We start from the raw sequence: 22,677 nt of genomic DNA, 5'->3' as shown, positions 1-22,677 counted from the left end.
TTCAATATCTCCATAATCAGATTTTAGTTTTTAGGATGAGGAAATTACAAATTTCCCCCAAATATTAGAAGCTGGTGTAACCACTAAAATGCTATCTTGTAAACATGATCTCCTTTTAAGATATATGAGCAAAAGTAATTTTGCTAATTACCCAACCCCCCCACACGTACACCCCTCCTTCTCCCTGATACCCTATGCTCTTTTTTTTCTGCATTATCGCTCATGCTGGCACATTACAGGTGCACTAGGGACGAGCATGCGCTGGCCAGAGCCTTGTGGTTGTCTCTCATGAAATCTATACTGTTGTTGGACAGAATAGCGTGAGACACAGTATATCCATCACACACCACCGTAATTAGCTTCTAATTTCATTAGAAAGTGAAAAAATAAAAATGAGCAATGCGATATAAAGCAGCAAAATGCACTCCTGGCTCTACAAATGTTCTTTGACTGAGAGAAGACACAGGAACCTGCTTCGGTGTTTCAAGAGTTTACTCCTGTACAGTCGGGCAACAACACACAGATTCACACTAAACTCAGTGTCATTTCAAAACAGTGAAACCAGTCGATATGAAACACTCTGAGGGAAAACGGGGGGAGCTGTTGGTGCTTTTCATGGATGCTGAAGGTGACAACTGGAGAACACAGGCATGTCAGGTAGGAACCTTCCGTTCAACACTATAGACCATATTCACATTGTGCACATTGTAATCAGTATTAGACTTTAAAATATGGAGTATGGAGCAAATTCTTAGATATTCACTGATTATTAAATCAACTGAAGAAGACTCCAGAGACACGTCGTATCACATCTTAAGCTTAATTCTTATGGGTCATCTTCAGAAAACATCTGACATGAACATGTGGTGGCTCCCGATAGTGGTTATCAGGTAAGAGTAGTCAGTGATCACATTAAAAAAATACATAAATAAATAAAAAAAACAAAGCTAGACAATTTTAACACCTGATCATTTTTCAAAGCATTACAACATGAAATCTGAATATGGTCCATGGCGCCAAGCTCAGGCTACGCATCAATTCATGTTGGAGCCATTACAAAAAAAACATTGGTTTAATTTAGCCATCTAGCTAACATGCTGTCAGATATATAATATTTACTCGCACTGCCCACAATGAACTGTGTTTCTGAGCTTCAAGTATCTCCGTGTTTCATGCAAACACTGACTGTGGACTGGGTCCGAGCATTGCTAAAACATCAGCAGCCTTGTACAAAACATCTCTTCGCTTGTATGGAAATATTCCTTCACAAGAATGCGTGGAATAATAATGCAAAACTACTACATATATTGAATGTAGATATTCCATTTTCCTGTCACAACCATCAGGTCTGCACCAAACCTTAACTAAAACTAATGCATTAAAGGGAAGAGAGATGCAATAGTGTCGGATTTGAAGCTAAAAGTTAACTTAAATAAGGGCTACTGAGCTAACTCTTATTTAAAAAGGATTATCTTTATTATAAATTAGTTTTGGTTTATATAATGCCAGAATTTGGGGAGAGGAAGAAGCTCAAAATTGGACATTTTCCTCCTTTAAAATAACTAATGGATAAAACTCATCCTAGTGTAAAAGCAATAGTGGTCATGTCATGAAGGAGCAACATCAGTGGTGTAGGGGATATTTCCAAAACCACAAACACAGAAAAATGCAAACGCGTGAAAACAATTTTAAATAATAACAGAAAGCTGCAGAATAGAGATATTACTGAAGATAGTGGATGTTTCATGAGCTTGGCTCATGAATATCGACTGTAAACTTGTTGCTTGACAAATTAAATACTGACCACTTTGACGTAAGACACGTGAAGACGACGATACAAGTGAAAATGACAACTGAAGTGGCGAAGTCTCGATAGCGGCACAACTATACAATCGCGTTTAGAGCACCAACAGGCCGCACCTCCACCTGGGCAAGGTGGGATGTCCTGATCTGGTTTTTGGAGCGTTTCTTAGCCAAGCAGAAGGAGAATAAAAAGGTGATCGGGTGCTAAATTGTACCGCTCAAACTGTGATGTAAGGCACCTTTTTCACCAGTGCTTTTTAAAGTGTCTAATTCACGGCAACATACAGAGTCAAGAGCCTAAACTGCACAGGAGCCACATTAAACATGACTTTTAAAAAAGAGATAGAAAATCAACAGAATACAAAAAGAACCTCGATATCGTCTTATATATACTTAGAAAGTAACAGTCTTTTTTTTGCATATGAAGGCTCAGGAAAAAAACTGATTAAAAACTTTGAACAGGGCTGACTGAAGTCATAAATAAAAATATAAAAAGCAAAGGATTCTGCGATATGATACATCATGTACCATATAAGATGTATCATCTATCGTGTCACAGTATTGATATTTAGGGAGCTCGTTACGACATAATCTGAGACTCCCCCGGGTTGATAAATTAAGAAAAAAAATTGCCATTTTTCAAAGCTGGATCAGGATCTTTACAATAACCAACTCTCAGCATGTCAGTAAAGTGTAAAATCAGAAGTTCTCAAAGATCTCCAGGTCCTTGTGAGACACAGGAGGGGCCTTCTTCCAGTCTTCCTCCGGGTAAACATCAAAGTTGGAGGTGTCGCCCTCATGGGAGACTTTAGGAATTATGGGAGGCTGCAGAAACACCAGAACAAAGCAGTTCTATGTCAATTTCCCTGGATTTTTGGAACTAGATTCCAAAAAGAACGTAGCGCTCACCTTCAGTTTTCTAAGTGGAACTGCATCCCAGTCGATCGTCTTGAACCACCGATGCTTCTTCACATCATCCGCTCCGTTCTGAAAGTGAAGTGCAGCAATTTAAAAAAAAATAGAAGCTGAATCTGAAAACGGACCCAGCGATGTTACAGTTGACTGAAGTTTCATAGTCAACTCACTGGGTTTCTTTTTCTTTGGTTGTTCTGCTAAAATAAAGTGCTTTGTACAGAGAGGACAGTGTTTAACAGTGTGTGCACCGGTAATATCAAAAAGATTAAGTAGAAAGATTACCAGCATAGTGAGTAAACATAATAGGAAAATCAATAATGAGATTGTTAATGAGATGCATTCAAACCATTTAAAGCTGTAAAACAATTTTTTGCTGAGTTTCATCACCACCATTAATGACATCATTAATATTTTCATGATCATACATGTCCTAATAAAGTTTAAAGTTCTATCATTGGTTATTTTTACTGTCCACTCATTACTAGGAGCATTTGGTTTTGTAACTAATCGCAGCTTTTAGAAGACTATCATACCCATAAACAGGGTCAACCTCACCTCCCCACTAAGATCTCATTTTCTGTCCCCTCCTCACTGAGTGTTTCTCAGAAACCTCCTGAATCACCTTAAGACTGCTGTTAATCCTAAATATGGGAGCCCTCTCAGAAAAAGAGGACTAAAGAAGACACAAAGCCTATTTTGCATAAACGTTTAACTCCTGCATTAGTACAGCTAATGCTTAGCTTAGCTAATGCTCTCACCATGTTCAATAACAAGACTCCATGATTTAAAAATAAAACGCTTAAGTATAACATCCCTATGTGCACAAAAGAACCGTTACAACTGATCATTCCAACTATCCCATTACTCCCAGTCACTGGGTTTTTACGGTCATGTAAACAGGCCAGAAGGTAGGAGATGAAGTGGTTTGGCAACTTCCTGTTGCAGTGGCATCAACCAGATATCGACACAGGCAGCGAGACCTCAAAACAGCACCTTTCAGCTTCTGCCTGTTTGAAAAGATTATCTGAGATATTCAACAACACTTATGATGTGAATATTACTGGACTTCACTCACAGTTAAAGTGAGTAAAAGAACACCCAGGCTGGGGTAAGATCAGTGTGATGTGCCTGGAATATTGGCAGCGAGCAGATCAATATTATCTTGTGTGAGATTATGTGAAGTTAATCAGCGGACTTAGAGAGCATTTGTTTTATTGAGAGCAGACGGCTGCTTCTTTTATTGCTCTTTTAACTAAAAGCCTCCAAATCTCCGACCTGAACTGCGATCAGCGTCGCTCACTTTGGAGGGAATGATGGAAACGTTCGTTATGTTGCCTCTCAAGTTTCTGTTTTAATCCTGTCAAACATCTAAAAACACCTCTGTGATGCTCACTCATGACGTACTCGTTATTCATCAGTCCAGAGGCTGTTTTCCCAGAAAGCGGATGTATTCCTGTAAGTGTGATGAACCTTCCAGGGCTCCTCTGATTAAGTTCTTGGACCAGAAATGAGAAACTTTGACCTCGTGATCTGGATGACTTATGAGACAGGTATCGGTGGAATTCTGCTGAGCCCATCTTCAAGGTTAAAGTTCAGATTTGTTCTTGTTGTGGTTCTCTGGAGCCTTTAATATTGATCAAATTCTCATTTGCACAGCTAAGGGCAGAATATCTGGCTGCTGCATTGATGGTTTCACTAAAAGGGAAGATTCAAATGATTGTATTATTTGACGGATCAAAAAATCAAGCTGAAGGACAGTGAACCCCCTTAACTTTGAGTAAAACTACAAGAGGGTATTTCAGTAAATTCTCATCAACAGAATTGATTTAAAAAAAAAAAAAACTATTTCAAAGTGAAAACTGTTCTTTCAAGAGTTGAGACAACTATTGACGCCATAAACACAATTTTGTGTTGCTGAGAAAAGTCCTTGTGCTGCATCCAACTAGGTCCTACAATATTTAGAGCTTTAGTCAGACATGAACCAAATAAACGCGCCCGCATGCAATCGTCCATCCTGCCGATTGTGGAAAAAGTCCAAACAAGCCCTCCATAAATTTCAGCAGACGACTGATTGGAACCATGTGGACCTTCAGCCCCTCTGATAACCGACTACCAACGAAAGGGATGAAATATGGGAAGCTGCCATCTGGGTCAGACAGGAAATCAACTCACCTTCATGTTGCCAAGACGCCTGGCCCGGTCAATGACCAGGAATTTTTTGATGAGGTCTCTGGGGGAGAGAAACGGAAACAGTCAGTAAATCCACAGCATTACAGCATGTTTCTAAACAGGAGAGGGGAAAAAAAGTGCAAACGTCATCCAGAACCAGGCAAAAATGACAACCGAATCATTACTGCAGGTAGACCGAGCTGTGTCTCCTTGACAACCTCTCATTTCAGGCAACAAACACATTTGCGCTATCCTATAAGGGAAAGGCTTTCCAAAGGTCCTGGTGAAAGGCAAGAGCTGCGGATAGTCTCAGAGTATTGAATTGCACATGTGAAAAGCTGCTGATGGGCTCAGGAATACAGCTGCTAAATGTTGTCAAGTCAGCGATATCTCCGCCTTTAATGCTGAAGTTAAGGTCTCTGAAATGATACACGGGAGAAATATTCTAATCTCCGCTGCTTTGCAAGGAGGATATGACTCAGAGGTGTTGAGGCTGCACTAGATCACATTTTTCACATTATAATAATACATTTTAAAGAGCTAAAGCAACATATAGCCATAACCATTTTTAATTACGATCCCATTCATCTGATATGCGGGTAAATGCAAAGTTTTACAGTCACTCTCAGGAGAGACACCTTTCCAAGTTTTTCCGAGTAGGAGATTTAGGTAATGTGAGGCTGCACCATGCATACTTTGAGGTAATGTGTAAGCCGTAACATCCAAAACAGCCTGGAGACACGAGGACATTTACAAAGTTCTTCTGTCTGCAGGCTGTGAGATGGACGGTTCAAAGGTGTTTAGCCGCAGGGTACTGAATTATCAGAGCAGGCAGTGTGTGTGTGTGTGTGTGTGTGTGTGTCCATTCATTCCAGAAGTACAGTGTCAGTAAAGAGCAAGTCTATGCACCCGGCCCCACGCCCAGATTGCGCGGAGCCTGTAATCTGGCACATTCCTGCACTCTTCAGCTGCTCTAATGGGCAGCTTAAACGGTCAGAGAACCATGCCAAATCAGCTGCGTGGATCATTAGCAAGTGTAGGTCAACCTCAGGGCTCTCTTTTGCTCCAGGGAGCTCATTGTCCTCAACTTAAAGGGATGCCACGACACTTTGAGCTCCCCACAAGGACTAATGTAGCCCAACCAATTGTTTGATGTATTGTGCTTAATTGAGCATGAAATGTTGCTAGCGTTAGTAAGTCCAGCGACAGAGAATGAGGTGTTCATGTTTAATCTTGAAAGGCTGGATAAACGGATGGACAGAGCCTGACAGAGAAACAGGAAGATGATAGATATCGACTGAAATGTACATTTTTGTCTTTTCTTCAGCAATGCTGTAAACAGAAAAATAAAGCCGCTGCACAGCAGTGTGAAGTGTGCTCAATGGAAGAGGGATAAACAGTGCGGTTGCCATTGATGAGTGAATTATGCATGACAATTAGAGATATTAAAAATGAATGTGTGACACAAACACAGAAGGATGCTGGGTCTAATTAAGCCTCTAGCCTGGTGTCAGGAGCTTACTTGACATAGAAATCCAGATGGCGAGGGAATTCTAGCTTTCCAGCGAGGATTTTCTGATAGATGCCGAACGGATTGTCATCAAAGAAGGGTGGGTACCTGTGGAGAAAGAAAACGTCAATTGCAGCAGGCTTATGCTGCGGCACATGGTTGGAGTGAGCTAAGGCAGTTTTGGATTCTGCAAACCAGCAGAAAGGACAGCTAAGATCTTCGACACATTTTTCTAGATGCTTTTTCTTTTTTAAACTAAAAGCAGCAGGTTGACATATAAAGACAAGATGGCTCTGGAGGAAGAGGAAGATGAAATACGATCACTTTCTGCTGGAGACAGAGCAGCCGTTGTTGTTGTGTTAGCATTTCTACCACCCACAGGACTTGTGCTAAATGCTTTCCTAGCTCTCCTGTTCTCCCCTCGGCTCTGGTGTGGACAAGTTATTACCCACAAATTACATAATGAGAGTAGCCTCTAAACACAACCCGCAGAGGAGACTGGCAGTTCATTGCACCAGTTTGTCGTGCCAATTTCCAATGAGGCTATCCAGAGTGAGAGGACTGTGGGAGCGGGGGCATCTGAGAGCACATCCCACTCATACGTTTTGTTGTTTTCATTTTTCAAAATGATGGTCAGTAGAAAAAGATTCTGTCTGGCTTAATCTCTAGCTACATATGAGTGCTAGTGCTAAAAAGGTTTTGTGCCAGTCTCGTATGGTTCCTTTACAAGTACAAATGTCTTTTTTTCCTTTCTGCTGGACCACTTTATTCCTTTCAGAGTCACAGGGAGGGTGCTGGATGCCATCCCAGGGTACACCCTTGAATGAGACGCTACTTCATTGCAGGGTTCTATGTGAGCATTTGAGGGTTCGGTGCCATGCTCAAAGGGACCTTGGTGGTGCTGTGAGGGTGTCCTGGCACCTCCACTACTACCTGAACACTTCCCATGTTTTTTCCTAACCAGGGCTGGAATTGAGAACCCTTAGCTTCTCAGCTTTGGCCCCTACAGATTTTTGCCTCAAATGATTCCTTTAAATACAAAATTTAAGATATTTTAGCATAAAAAACAGAAAAATCTGACTTTCCCTACAGGCTTTATGGAAATGTTTCTAAAAACAACACAAAAATTACACTGGTTCTTTTGTTAATCCAATAAAATACCTGTGCATTAGCATGGAGTTTTGGTAACTCTGGGATGCTTGTGCCCTATTATTTTCTGTATGTTTTTTATTTATTTATTTATTTACTACGTATACAGCATAATTGGTTATTTCTTCTTATCATCACTCTTAATTCAGAGTTTTGCTGTGTTTTGCATGCCAGTACCTCAGAAGTTAAGATTACAGCTCAAATAAGTATTTTAAACAAACTAGAACTTTTGTCTTCTAGGGAGACTTTACATCTCTAATTATTCATCAGCTTTTAATGATAAATGGTACTGATGTAAAATATGAAATTAATTTGAAATAAAAATTCTATTGGAAAAAAAAGCTTAGCTGGATAACTGCAGAAAATAAAATATTACCTGTACACAGGAATAATACTCATAATTTTAAATTATTGCTTCTGTTTTTGGGGCAATTTATTGTGGAAGCAGGCACCCTAAGTGATAGATAATCCAGGAAAGTGTGTCACTCAACTACATTGGCAAAAACTGGATGGAGGAAAACAAGATGTTCTGGATGGAAAAAGGGGTCAAATCCATTTTTATGCCATTAATGCAGAAAATACAGTCTGGGAATAGATGTGCATTAATGAGAATTTCAAAGTGAGTTTTGCCCTCGCATTAAGGACCTTTTTGAAGCTCTTTAGAATAATTAATATAAAACTGACCAGAAGCCATCCTCTCAGGCCAGGAGGTGACAAAACACCGTCAGGTAAAGGTAAATGCAGGCTGGATTTTGGTGTGATTGGAGTCTGCCTTCATACTCACAAGCACATGTACAACTGCAAACACACACTAGATGATTGGTTTCCATTCAGATGAAATCTGGCCCTGAAGACAGGATTATGAAAGAAAGACCAGTTTTTGCATCTGCACTCTTGCCTCTGTAGCTTGGGGACCTTGACCCGCCAGTAAATGTTTTTTCAACTTGTGTTTCATTCCAGTACAGGATCTGTCACCTCTGGGTTCTCAGATGCAGCTCTATGGATCACAACTTCGGATGAACGGCTTCATTCTGGTGTGAGACAAAGTCATTTCTCGTGGTAACATTCTAGCCCCTTCTCTATGGATATTTCTTCTCTCTCTGGACATTTCTGCTGGTATCTTAATCCTACTACTACTACTACTACTCCTACTCCTACTCCTACTACTTCTATAGCTGTGTAGAGGTGCACAAATGCCTCATTCTTAAAATCCTTCAGGTTTCTGTGTAAATGAAAAGACCGAGGTGAATGAAGCAAAACACAAAGCTCTCCAGCTTTGAAACAACTGATAGTTAGAGTCATTAGCATGTAAATCACGTCCCTCACTGAATATCATAAACCGTTCAATAATGATTCTGAATATTACAGATGGTTTTTTAGACATTTTAAGGACCAACGTAGCTCCCCAGATATAATGATACATTCAATATCTTGCAGGATCTGCAAATCTGAACACAGACCACTGAGAGATAACAGATAACAAAGTCACTTTGTTTTCTGACAAGGGGACAGACCAGAGTGTCTGGATCATACAGGTCGGATAAATTAAATTAACCTTTGAACAGTTGCATTTAACCAAATCAATTTTCTCGGGTTTACAGAGAATTTAAGGGCTCCAGGTATCAGAATATAACCCAATGGCAGAGATATACAACAAATCACAAAAGCTGACTGAGAGTGTAGAGTAAACCATAGTTTAAATGGGATTAGTAGCACTGCTCCCATTCAGTAAGTATACCCAATTACAAAGTGTTTTTCTGGCTTTTACGAATCCTATAATCACACAATGAAGAATATTTCCTGACTGTGACAATAAAAGCAGTTTGATGACCTGAGTAATACCTTTGTCTCATATACAGGCTCCTATTTTTAATGCTGTGACCTTCATCTCTGTCACACACACACACACAATGATCAGCTGTGTGAAGGTGCTCATATGATACAGTTGCTATGACATTCACGGTCATGCTTTACAAACACATTTTTTTCTATACCTAAGGTTAGAACATTCTGTAGACATTGCTATAACTCATAAAGGCATGACAAATATGGAAAGCCTTTAAGCTTCTTGAAGCTGCAACTCTACCTCTATTACTCTAATGGAAGAGAGCACCCTCTTGTGTTCGGTTTAGTAGAAACGCAAGGAGATTTATGGACTCTTACCCAGCAAGCATTTCAAAGATGAGGATGCCCAGAGCCCACCAGTCCACTGCTCGACCATGGCCTTTGCTCTGGATGACTTCAGGTGCCAAGTACTCAGGTGTTCCACACAAAGTCCAGGTTCTAGTCAGACACACAAGACCAGAGTAAGAAAAGCACAACCTGAAGAATCTGGTTAATCTTAGCAGGTGGGAACACATTCTTCATATACAGTCTTTTAGTCGTGAACAAAGAGAATGGGGGGGGGGGGGGGGGGGGGGTATTATTTTTGACTTTGAGCAAACAGCTGTCTTAGCAATAAGGCAAGTTAGTTAAGTGAAAGGAGGTTAAACATTGTAAGGGCCCGATGTACCAAAGGTTTGCATGTACTAATCCGTGTGCAATCTTGACATCACTCACAATGAAATGTGCAAGCTGATCTACTAACGGTGTGCAGTGAGGATGGTGGTGGTTGTTATTCCGTCTAAATATAGTCGTTTGGAAGGCCAGGTGCAAATCGCTCCATCGCAATTTATTGCAGATCTCCCACGAAACTCATGAAAACCAAGCATGCAAACTTTTACCATGAGCACACAATTGAGCACTCCTTATCAGACATCTTAGTTAATCAGGCCCAAAGACACCAGAGCTGTCACTACGCACGAAGGCTTTCTGTTCTTCCCTTGGATTGGAGGGGGTCACATCACTCTCTCTCCAAATTAAAAACCCTGTTCTAAATCAAATATCAGCTGTTGTGTCCAGGACAGTACTTCAGACACAAAGAGCTATTTAATGAAATGTACCCTTGCCATTAAATATTTAGTGAATATGAAGGTGGTTTTGTTAGTGGCCATCTGTCTGAGTATTTGATTAACACTCATTATACTAGGAGCCAACCAAGATGAGATCAATAAAAAGTGGCCAGGTAATAAGACATTAAGGTAATAAAATCTTACAGTTTAAACACATTCCAAAGAAAACATCCAAAGCCTGTTGGTCCGGTATCAATTTAGTATTAAAGCGGGTATCCTGCAACAGTTTTCCATATAATAAGCAAAGCCCTGCCATCTGTTGTTTACATCTTTACACAGTGGATGTAAAACAAGACTATGGTGCCTGAAAAGGTGAATGGTTATGCTTGTGTGTACTTCAAAGATATCTGGGGTGTGTGGATGCAGCAGCAATTGATCTTTTGACCAAGGGCTGTTAAACAATGCATGGACCTCTGAGAGCACGAAAGCTAGTCAACAGTAGAAAACATGCATCCTTCTGGCTGCTGGAGTAGAGGTTGAAAACCATGCACAGTGATCTCTGCGTCAGCCATGAAGTCCTCTGATGAAGAGCACTCAGCCCAGTGCCAGATTGCCATTGTCACTATTACTGCCTAGGTAATGACCTCTTTTGGGCAGTTGCCATAGAAACAGTCATTTATATGGAAATTATTTCAGCCTGGGTGGAGAGTGAGAAGGCTATTAATATGGGTATAGTGGACGGGTTTTGGCCCGTGCAAAAGAGGACACATGTTGCTCTTTGTGTCGCAGTGTCATCATAAGTATGTTTATGAGTCGCTTGGCCAGCGGGGGGCACTGTTGCAGCAGCAGGACGCCAGAGCTGTGACGACGCTCCATCATGGTCTGACCAGGAAAAAAGTGCAAGAGCGGTCTGGCAATGAGGCAGTCATCATCCTATCCCAGGCAATTCTGCTTCGCAACGTTGATATAAGTGACTCAGCTGTACATCAGAGAGGTATCTCCTCCCCATCTGTCTGGCTCTCAGTCCGGTGAAAAACATAATCTTACTCCATTACCTTTACATGGCAGTGGGGTTACACAGCCACAAGGGTAAAAAATGCTGCAGTAAGTGTGACTCACAGTCATCACTTTTACCCTATGGCGCAGTTTTACCTTTATGGAGGTCACGGCGAGGCCATCTCCACTGTATATCTGATGCAGACTAAAAGAAATCAATTGGGGAAGTCTGGCCTTCAATGGGACCACAAGGAGTTTTGCTCATTTTCCACATATAAAACCATTTTCTGAAGAACACAAACGAGATATGGGATGGATGGATTCACCTTCATTTTTCTATTCTTAGACTTGTATTTTCTGTGCACCCACACGTCTACTTCACTAATCATGTCTGAATAGCTTGCTGTGAGGCGATGGGACAAACTCATTTGAAACACATACTAATCAGTCCAAAAACCTCTTTATATGCGAGACACCTCAGCAACGAGGTTTTTAGAATACAAATACAAAAGGAAATATTGTGCATAATACAATTGCTATTGCAATTAGCCATCACTTAACTCTTTCTGCCGCTAACTCGGGCACATTCTTTGCAAAATCACAGCCTTTCAAAGATTTTAATTTTCTACTGTTAACTCTAAACAGGAACCTCCAATAAATTCGCAGCCTACCGATGAATGATTCGGTAAGCTTGAGTACAGGCTTTAATAAGTAGTAGTGCGTTGACAGTATTCCCTTCCCATTGGCAATCAATCCAGCATCGCACCGGGAACTGAGAGCACAAAATCCTCTAATGTAACTACCCACACACAGCAGGAAATACTGAATATCAAGAAAAGAGCACTGATGCATATAAAAGTCTCCCTTTATATAAAAAAAGAAACAGTTCCTTTTGACCAGACATATCAGCTTTTACAAAGCAGAATATCTGAATATAACATGCTGGTTATTCACACATTAGTCTCACGACTAAATAAATTCTCATTTTACTAAATGACATAAATGGTATGACAGCAAGCTAATGAGGTCCAGCCTCATTAGTTAAAACAGAATGCTGCCATTACAGTCTTTCTGCCAACTGTGTAACCACATAGTTATGCAGTTTTTTTTTCAGGGAAAATGTAGAGCAGAATATGCTTACCATTCTCTATAAACAAACAAGTTACCACCTGCTAATGAAGTACAAAATGATCTCTTATACCTTCTCCTTAAAATTTAGAACATGTATATCTCAGGTCTATTAAAATCAAACTGTCCATCTGTTTTCAGCCATGCTTGTTAAGAATGATCTGACCTTTCTGACCCCATACAGCCAATCAATCATCGTCTTTAATGTTCTTGGTAAACAGCAACTCATTAGCATTACTGCAGAGCCACACCGGGCCTATGAAACCTGTTTCCTGCATTACCATAATTCAAATCAGACAGTAGATTTAATGCAACAACCATAATCCAGTCTATAAATACTGTAAAAATAGTAAACTTTAGACAAGTGTAGTTAAAATTCTTGAAGTTTCTTAATAATAATGAAGCCTTTCACCACAACACGGTGAAATCCTTTGTGTTTGAGATCAGCGCTGATCAACACTGATTTCAGCGATCAATCATACCTGTCAGACAGCTTCTTAGCAAAGCCGAAATCGGTCAAGCGGATGTGTCCTTCGCTGTCTAACAGGATGTTCTCTGGCTTCAGATCGCGGTAAACGATTTCTTTGGAGTGGAGGTACTCTATTGCGCACACGATCTCAGAGGTATAGAAGAGGCCCGTGGCATTGCTGAAGCGCCCACGGCTACGCAAGTAGCTGAAGAGCTCCCCGCCTGGAACAAAGTCCATCAGCATGTACAGAAAGCGCTCATCGTGGTGGGTCCAGAACCTGAGAAATGACAGCACAAAACGGGATTTAATCAGTCAAGTATTTTAGGAATGTCACCGCACAAACCAATGTGTCCTCTTTAGAGCAAAAGTGTGGCAGGACTGTGGTGTCTGTCGAGTTGAGGAAATAAGATTAAATCGATGGCAGCGTCAGTCGCAGACGTTTTTGTCCCCCAGTGTGGTTTAGAGCAGGGTGTGACAGCTATATCAGTTGGGAGCTTTTCACAGGGATAAAAACGAGAGCGCTGTCACTGATGAAGATGGAGAAGGCTCCTCCATTTTCCATAAGTGTTGGCTGCTGGCCACAGAGATGATTATTGACTTGCTCCTACACTGTGACTTTATTTCCAAAGTTCTATTTAAAGCCTTTCCTCTTTTCTCAAACCTTGGACAACAGTCATAGTTTTTTAGCATACCATTCTGTACACAACCATGTACTCGACATCCAGGATGTGCTCCCAGTTAGCGTTAATCCATATCTATTTAATGATATATTTCATAGATATGGATTTGTCACTGAGTAATTACTAATAAGGTTAATACTTTCATTTACCGTATTTTCACGACTATAAGGTGCACCTAAAACACTGAGATTTTCTCAAAAATCGACGGTGCGCCTTATAATATGGAGCGCCTTGTGTGTGGACTGAGTTCCAAAATCTGCTGTGCGCCTTTGGTGGGTGCATGACGGTAAACGCTCCGCCCATCGATTAGCGGCACACCTCTGCGTAAGGATCCCCTAAAATGGCACCGGTCAAGCGAGACGCGTATGAATGAGGCTTACTTTAAACTGCAGGCCATCGAACATGCGGCTGAAAATGGCAATTGAGCAATCTTAGTGTTTTCACTTTATGAGGAGGCGGCATCTCTCCATACGCTCTTTCTAACCCTAACCCTAACTAGGAGAGGGTGGCCATCTTCCTAACCCTAGCCCTAACCAGGAGAGGGCGGCCATCTTCCCTAACCCTAACCCTAACCAGGAGAGGGTGGCCATTTTCCTAACCCTAACCAGGAGAGGGTGGCCATCTTCCCTAACCCTAACCCTAACCAGGAGAGGGTGGCCATCTTCCTAACCCTAACCCTAACCAGGAGAGGGCGGCCATCTTCCCTAACCCTAACCCTAACCAGGAGAGGGCGGCCATCTTCCCTAACCCTAACCAGGAGAGGGTGGCCATCTTCCGCACCTACTGCCACGACAAGATAACCGCGCCCAGCCCCATCACCAACATGGATGAGATCCCTCTGACTTTTGACATCCCTTTGACCCACAAAGTGGAGAAAACGGGACCAGCACGGTGGCGATACGCACAACGGGGCACGAGAAGTCGTCGTTCACCGCGGTTCTCGGCTGCCACGGAAACGGACAGAGCGCTGGATGACGGAAGGCGAACACTCCTTCACAAAGACTATGAGGCAGCGGCAGGCAAGTTATGCCACCATATGCGGGTGGATTGTAGACGCATGGGCTATGATACCGTCTTCATGTATTGGAAGAGCTTTCACAAAATCAACGCTGAACCGGAACCGGTCGGTGAGTCTGATTCAGATGATTAAGAAGAGGAATTCGGGATGTTGGACATTGAAATAGCGCAGCTGTTTAATTTAGATACAGAAGATTAAAACTTTAATGGTTTTGTGGCGGAAGAATGAATATTTTGTTGAATAAATGTGTCGAAACTCACTGTTTTACTTCCATTGTCATTTTTTACTGTATGTTTTAGCATGTGCCTAATAATACGGTGCGCCTTATGTATGTTTCAAATACAGAAATAGCACCGGTAACTGAGACTGCACCTTTTAATACAGTGCGCCTTATGGTCGTGAAAATACGGTAATTTAATTTTATTAGTGTATATTCAATGGCTGTGTCTTCAGAAATGTGAAATGCATTTTCAAGGATTTTCTACGGTGCATTGATTAGAGCTTACTTGCCACAAAGCATTCACTTTTAATGTTGCCCTAATCAGTCACCTTTCTCTAAAATTAAAGACCTTTCAGTGCATGTACTCACTGAATGCATCACAGTTTGATGTATTATTTTTCATTTATTCCCTGCAAACCTTGTTGAATTGACAACAAGTTGACACGAGCGCGAACAGATCTCTCCAAGTAAAGACATCTTAGAGCTTCTGCTGGCGTTTAGTGATGCTGAAATACATCGACAAGATCCAGCATGTTTCCTCAACCACATCCACCATCTCAGCCAGATCAAAACCTGTCTTACAGGCTAATGCAGTAAACATGTGCATGGTGAAACAAAATCCAAGTGTCATAATGAACAGTGTGACAAAAACTGAACAAAATCATATCCCTGGACCCTTTTTCCCTGCTCTCCATTCACTGTGGGTAGAAAATGGGGGGCGGGACTCACAGTCGGATAATGAAGGGGTGTGTAACCTCCGTCAGCACCTCCTTCTCATTGTGGACGTGTTGCTCCTGTTTCAGCCGGATGACGTCAGGGATTTTCATCTGTTTTAGGGCGTAGAAAGTGCGTGTCTTCTTGTCCTTAACTAGAAAGACTCGGCCAAAAGTTCCAGTTCCTAAAGTGGGTGAGACAGAGGTGAGCAAGGGTGGAATGATTTTATAGCAAATGATGAGCAAGTGACTGGAATTAAACATTAATTCTTGCATTCAGATGAGAATCTTTCCCTTATACCCTTCCAAAATTAAAACAACTGAATTTGTAGAGAGAAAAACTTTATTGGCAGATTAACACGCATTTAGTTTATCTTAACATTTATGTGTTGTCAATTTTAAATATATTCAACTGGCTACTAATTCAAATTAAACAAACGTTTGGAAATGGAAATCACAAGATATAAGCTAGGAAATAATGCCTACTCAACTTATGATAAGATGTTTGAGCTTTTCCTATTCAATTTATACTACACATTTTTATTTTCAGAGCTTCTTAATAAGAACCGTGGTAGTCTCCTGAAAGCAAATAAAACATAAAATCTAGAAATATGGTCTGAATCTGCTGCATTGGGACGCACAAACAACTGAGAATTAGTTTCTGTCATCTTCTCACTACTCCTATCTGGTGATATATGAAGAGCTGGACAGGGCTGCAGAAAGATATCAACCCAGCAGCAGGGACATATATGCACAACTTCACCTTTACAAGATTCTTGATCTCTCCTAACTTGACCTGTATTCAGCATGAAGAAAACCCTCGGTCCTTCAGAATGACTGTCTGACCTGAAACTGATGAGACCTGGATTCCTTCTAGACAATAATTGGACATACTGTATGTGATGACACTTTCTGAACGCCTCAGGTGCTGATGCAGTTTCTCTTCCTCTAGTTCCCCTAATATCAGTCAAATAAAGCAGCACTGCTCGATGCACCACTATATCAATAATCATTTCTATCTGAGGTCAATGGTTAGAAGACATTATAAAATTATAATATCACAAAAAGGTTTCTGGTCTCTTTACTCGCAGACAAAGCTACACCATTTCATTAGCAAAAAAAAACTTGTAAAAACCTGTCAATCAACTAGTCTGTAGAGGCTTGCAGAGCATTTTGAACTTATTTGAGGGTTAAATTAATGTGTGATTGTATATAATGTGCATTACAATGGTATAATTATACACAGTACATGGATAGAAGCCACAACTTTATTCTCCTAAAGTTCGTTGCCTGGAAATAAAAAGTGCTCTAAAATGTTTCTGCTCTTGGTATCATTTATTCTGCACTGTCACATTTTTTGGGCCAATAATCCTGTTTATAGCTTCTGAAATCCTTTTATTGGACAGTTCTGCACAGTCGGCCGTTCTATACTTTTCTGCTAACCTCCTCTGGTCCCTTTGCACGTGAAAGAAATGCTATGTGTTTTCAAGTGCATCCAGGTTTATTAAACCAGGAGCAGCGTGGATACATGTAGCAATAATATGAGATTATTTTTTCCAATTTTGAGACCCACGGGGACAAAAGCATAAACTCCTTCATTACCTCACCGTAGCAGATCACAGGGGATTCTAAAAAGTGTTGTCTCAGTAGAAGTCATCTAATGGGACCCGCACTTAAATATTTAAAGGCAGTTTAAAACTAATGTGAAATGTAATGGTTTACCAACACTTGGTATATTTTCCAGTCACAGCTGAGACTTAAATAAGTACATTTTTTATGATGTTTTTCGTGGATTTTGGGCGACCGCATATTGCCATAGGGGTTTAAGTAGCAGTTATTGGACATCTGCTTAAGTTTACAGTTGTTCTGAGGCCAGATGCCTTCAGTCTCTCTGACCTCACACTGTCCTGTGCTTGATGCTGATGGTTCCTTCATACACATGAGGAGCTTTTAGGATGTTTTTCTTTCTGCCCTGAGCGTAGCGGTAGACAATCGATGACTATAGACAATAATAGCCACTATAAACCACTGCAGCCACCTATTACACACATACACACATGCATATGAATATAAATCAATATGTATACACACATATAGCACTACGTACCGCCATAAATCCAGTAAAGGTTAGAGCCATTTCACCGGAACCATAAATGTGAAAAAGATCAGTAGTAAAAAAGGGTTAATTTATCAAACCAATAAAGGTTTACAAGGCAGTATATTGCTGTATGAGATGAGAACAAACTGCAGTAGAGAAATGCCATACTAATACTTGAAACTACAGTACACGTTTACCTAAACACTGTCAAATTTGTCTAAATAAACAACAACTGCACAACACATTAAGGGAGTGAAGCACGGGTCATCTTGCTGAGTTGCTTTTTGCAGGTGAACACACATCTTTCAAGCAAAAAAAACCCCAAACTCCTAACGCTATCTGCCAGATTTGAAGCCATCCATACATAAATGTGAACATTATATTTGTTTCAGAAACAGAAAATGCCGTTTATAAGATATTTGGTTATTTCATGGTTAATAGTCAAATGTGTCACTAGCATGAAATTCACTAAATAAATGTTACTGTCTATGAAACTTTTAGGATCATACATCCTAATTTGATTTGCCATATTCGAGAAATTAGTGTAAGTGCCACATTATAGGAATGAAATTGGTAGTATGAGAACGGTAGTATGAGTTAATTAAAATAATTAACTTAATACTCCAGTCCTTAAAAGTCTTGCCATATTTTTATAAAAATTCTGGATCGATAATAATCATTCAAACTCAATTTCTAACTAATTTTCTATCTTTGGACCCATCTTTTTCCCCTTATATTCTTACTTGTAATGTCAAAATAAGCTCATGCTGCAGAACTTTTAACCTAAAGCATCTTCACAATTGTTCCTTTCCATTTAGAAACTAACTATTCTGGCTAGAAATCACCTCTGATCATTTTAATGGACAATATTTGTTTCTTTCAAACTGAAATCAACCGTAAGACACACCTCTGATTTTAGATTCAGGACAGCAGCGGTAAAAAAATCACGGACATTTCTGCAGCGTGCTTCTTCCAAAGGATCACCTGGAGTTCTTGGACACACCAAAACACCCAATCATTTCCACCCACAACATCCAGAATAGAACTGGATCAACAGGCCGATACAACATTAACACACATTTGGCTGGTGTGCACAAATATTTCATGTGTTTAAGAAAGAAGTCACACCTGCTCGGCTATGTACTGCAACACGTCATTTCGATTAAACACTGCCAAAACCGTTCAACACCAGATAGACGCGGGTGTAAATCCGCTGATGTGGTGAACCCATCGGGTTCCACACAATCTCAGTCAAGTCTTTAACATTAACAGGTAATCATAATTAAAACCTTCACTCTATTAAAACCCAGTGCAATAGTAGGAGGTGCTGGGGAGCAGAAACCACAAAACCTTTAGTGCTTTGTTCACTTTTTGGCTCATTTATTCATTACAATATTCAAGTCAATGTGAGAGGAGATCATTTTAACTCTACACATCTCATTACCAATCAGAAATACCTGAATTTACTGATGTGCCAGTTAGTCAAACGTCTATACAAATAGATTAAGTATCATCCAGTGATGAAAACAACAAATATCATGTAAGTGCCGTAAATCCAACCACGTGAGAAGTCAAAAACTAACAATTTGGGACAAAGAATGAATAATCCAAAGCCTGTGTGCTGATTTTCTGCACAATGTTTGGCCATAATATTACACCTTGCTGCTAATCAGCCGCCTTGGCTGCATGAAGTTGCATTATGTGAGCACTGAACACACACCCGAGGAAGGACGGAGCACACACTACTTCTTTTTTTACAAACCTGCTGATGTCATAAATCAAAAGGCTGTCACTTTGGTATGTTCTGCCCGAGTCATTATCAGCAACCAAGCAGCGACAAGGGGACCAAAGCTGGAAATGACCAGCTCAGTTCAGCAACTGCGGCTGATGTTTCCTGAAACTGGGTCACCCCTCTCTCCACCTGCTGTAGCCTGGTACTTAGGGAAATAAATGCACTGTACATGTCATAATGCTCAGGTTGCACTGCAGAGAGCAAGTTCTAGGGGCAACAAAACCACTTCACTCCAACAAATCCCAAAGTATGATGTTGGGAATCGGACTGTGTTGAAGTCATTTGCTCTGATGGGAATTGTGATCCTGCCCAGCTCATATAGACTCAAGTGACCAGGCCGGATAATTCTAATTGAGCAAGAGTTTCCTCACGATGTCAATGACAATTAAACAGCAGCAGGCCGATAAAGAGCTTTACTTGATTTGTTTTAGGGAGCAAATCCTCTCATCAACAAAATGTCTCAGGAAATTGGATTTTTATGCAGAGCTCATAAGCTGGAAGCTTTTCCCCAGTAGCGCAGTATGAATGTTGTTCCCTGCTGCACATGTCTCTGATGGCCCATAAGCTCTCCATCTTTGCCGCCTTGCTGCCTGCATGCAACCTAATGCATCTTATGGGGCTGATATCATTCATGGAGATGCACTGCACAAAAACGTCATCTAGAATGTCACAATTTATGTCGCATCTGCCGGCAAAATAAAACTCTAATGATGGATAAAAAGGTTTATTAGATGATACAGGCACTTCACTAAGTAAAGTTTTCATATTATTTACAGCACCATCTGGCCTTTTATGGTCCAGCTGCAACATTTGTGGTAGCAACTCAGCACCACAGCGCTGTAGCGGACTGATCAGCTCGTGAAGTAGTAAATGTATCCCAAATTTTAAATTAGGATTATACAGAAGGGTCCGACTTTAAGGCTGACATGTAAAGCTAACCTGTCTGTCCCCGGTTATTGTTTAAAATCCATCTACATCCTCTCCGACTACAATTTTTAACAGCTCTTTAAATTTTCCTTCACCTAGAGATTCTTATTTCAAGTCCTCTTATCATAAAAATGATGCTGCAGACTTTCTGAGAGTTAGCTTTATACAAGATAACTCATATTTAACATTTCTGTTTGAAGAAGTCCATTCCAAGATGGACCAAATAGTACTGTGTGCAACGTGCGAGACCAAAATGACCCCTCTCCCAACAACCCTGTGACATTGGCATGATCAATACGTTGGATGGAGCAAACATTAATCAAATGTCAGTAAACAGTGGTAAACAAAATGGAAGACACAGATGTAAGACTTAAGAATCTTAAGGGCTCCTCATCAAACAGATCATGGGTGTAATATCAAAGATTTCACAGCAGTCACTTTATCTTCACTTCTTCCTAGAAGTATATGGTCATATAAAGACGTTGCCACACTGTGTGTGGGTGTGACAGCTGATATACTGATCATAAACATCAATAATAAATATAAATTACTGAAGGAAAATATTAAACAACCCCCCATATGTGGCCCTGAATGAGGCTGATAATAAAGAATTGCAGTATGTGGTAGCTGATCCTATTAATGACTTTAACATAAGACAATGTTGGAATAGGCTGATCAGGTTGTGTCCCACTAACCATATTAGAGGATAATATGATGTTCAACATGTCTTTTCGTAAGGATTTAAGTACAAGTTCCCAAGGGGACAGAGATAAAGAGATAAACAGCATATCTTGACATGAGTACAGATGTTTTTGTTTCTGCTGCAGGACATTTGAGTCATTTCCAAGTAGAACAGAATGATCCCACTTATCTCAATATCAACTCATGCCAAATGCTTTTATTTGCCATGATGCCCTACTTTATAAGTTGGTTTAGATACTTATCTGATGGTCTTTTTCAACAGCCAACCAGATGCTAAATGTTTACATGTACAATTCTTCTGTGATTACATACAAATAAAACAAAGTTGCAGAGGGATAAGAAATAATAATCACCCCTGTTACTAAAAGAACCAAGAAGAAAGACAGAACTATAATGCTAATACTCATGATCGGATTGAGTAGTTTGCGTCACAGATTCAATGTAATTCGCTGCAATTATTTGCCAGAGACTTGAAGAAGTGGCTAAAGTAAAGCAAATGGATATATTGAATGTGAAAGCATGTGTCTAACTTGCCAGATCGGTCTCGTTAGGGACTCACCGACTGTAGCGATGGTGTCCAGGTCATCGAGACAGTAGATCCGGACGTTTGGCGGTGGTGAGCTCTCTCCAGCCGAACTACCGGCGCTGCTTTTATTCTCTTTCACGGGGTTTGTCTCCATGTTGAATCCAACTTTTGTTTTCGAGGAAGCCATAAATAAGATTATTTTCAGGACAGGTTTGTTATATTAGTTTGCAACTATCCAGTGGGACGCTTGAAGAGTTTATATCAGGTCTCATTTCTGGCCATTGTGAGTTCACGTCAGTCCATCTTCTTTGTCCGGCTTTCGTAGCGCAGTTCGGTTTCAGATACTTTTACATTAGACTAATGCAGACAATACGTTACTCACGTTTATTCTCACCTCAACTGGTTTAAATATACAATAAGCACAAAAGCTACAGAAGTAAGAAAGACAAAGAAAGCCGGTGACAGGTGCACTGCACTGGCACGTAGCACTACCGACTAGTTAGCAGCTAGCACTCTATAGTGAGCTAACGGTTCAAGAAACATTGAAGAAACTTTGTATAATTCCACTCCTAAATTGGAATTATTAGCTTTCGGGTGCGTAACAATCCCGATAAATCCTACGGCAATTCTCACCAAAGATTTCCAGTTTCCATCTTTATTTATTTGGCAACAACCCTAGACCTCACCCAACAGCTCTTCCCTGTCCACATCAACCAGGAAGACGTCACGCGGCGTCACTGCCCACACAATATCCGGTCGCGGCTTTTCACAATAATGGTAAATAAGATGGTTTGGTTTCATGAGACGATTTCCTTTCCAGGTTCATCTTTCAGCTTCCGGTAAATCTTGACCTGACTACGTGTAACTTGATACACCTGGAAAAGACAAACACGCTGCGTGTTGACGCTATGGAGCCAATGAAATTGGAGCTATAGAGGGGATTTACCCAATAAAGTGTGAGGAATCGAGAA

At 40.6% G+C, this 22,677-nt stretch overlaps 1 protein-coding gene across 2 annotated transcripts; it reads right to left on the bottom strand.

The window, feature by feature from the left end:
* Positions 1-474: 474 nt before the first annotated feature.
* Positions 475-22,453, bottom strand: prkx (protein kinase X-linked). 2 transcript variants are annotated; one of them, XM_011606033.2, is made up of 9 exons: positions 22,340-22,453; positions 21,740-21,871; positions 15,678-15,846; positions 13,044-13,307; positions 9,710-9,829; positions 6,410-6,505; positions 4,891-4,948; positions 2,713-2,790; positions 475-2,628 (listed from the first exon to the last, which is right to left on the bottom strand). In XM_011606033.2, the coding sequence occupies exons 2-9, from the start codon at positions 21,858-21,860 to the stop codon at positions 2,503-2,505; spliced, it is 1,032 nt and encodes a 343-aa protein (XP_011604335.1). In that variant the 5' UTR covers positions 21,861-21,871; positions 22,340-22,453; the 3' UTR covers positions 475-2,502. The 2 variants fall into 2 exon arrangements, with proteins under 2 accessions (XP_011604335.1, XP_003966449.2); XM_003966400.3 differs by having other exon boundaries at positions 21,740-22,443.
* Positions 22,454-22,677: the final 224 nt, after the last annotated feature.

Source organism: Takifugu rubripes, chromosome 8 (genome assembly GCF_901000725.2).
Source record: "Takifugu rubripes chromosome 8, fTakRub1.2, whole genome shotgun sequence".
Classification (NCBI taxonomy): domain Eukaryota; kingdom Metazoa; phylum Chordata; class Actinopteri; order Tetraodontiformes; family Tetraodontidae; genus Takifugu; species Takifugu rubripes.
Note: the sequence above shows the minus strand (reverse complement) of the source record. Positions and strands in the feature narration are given on the sequence as shown.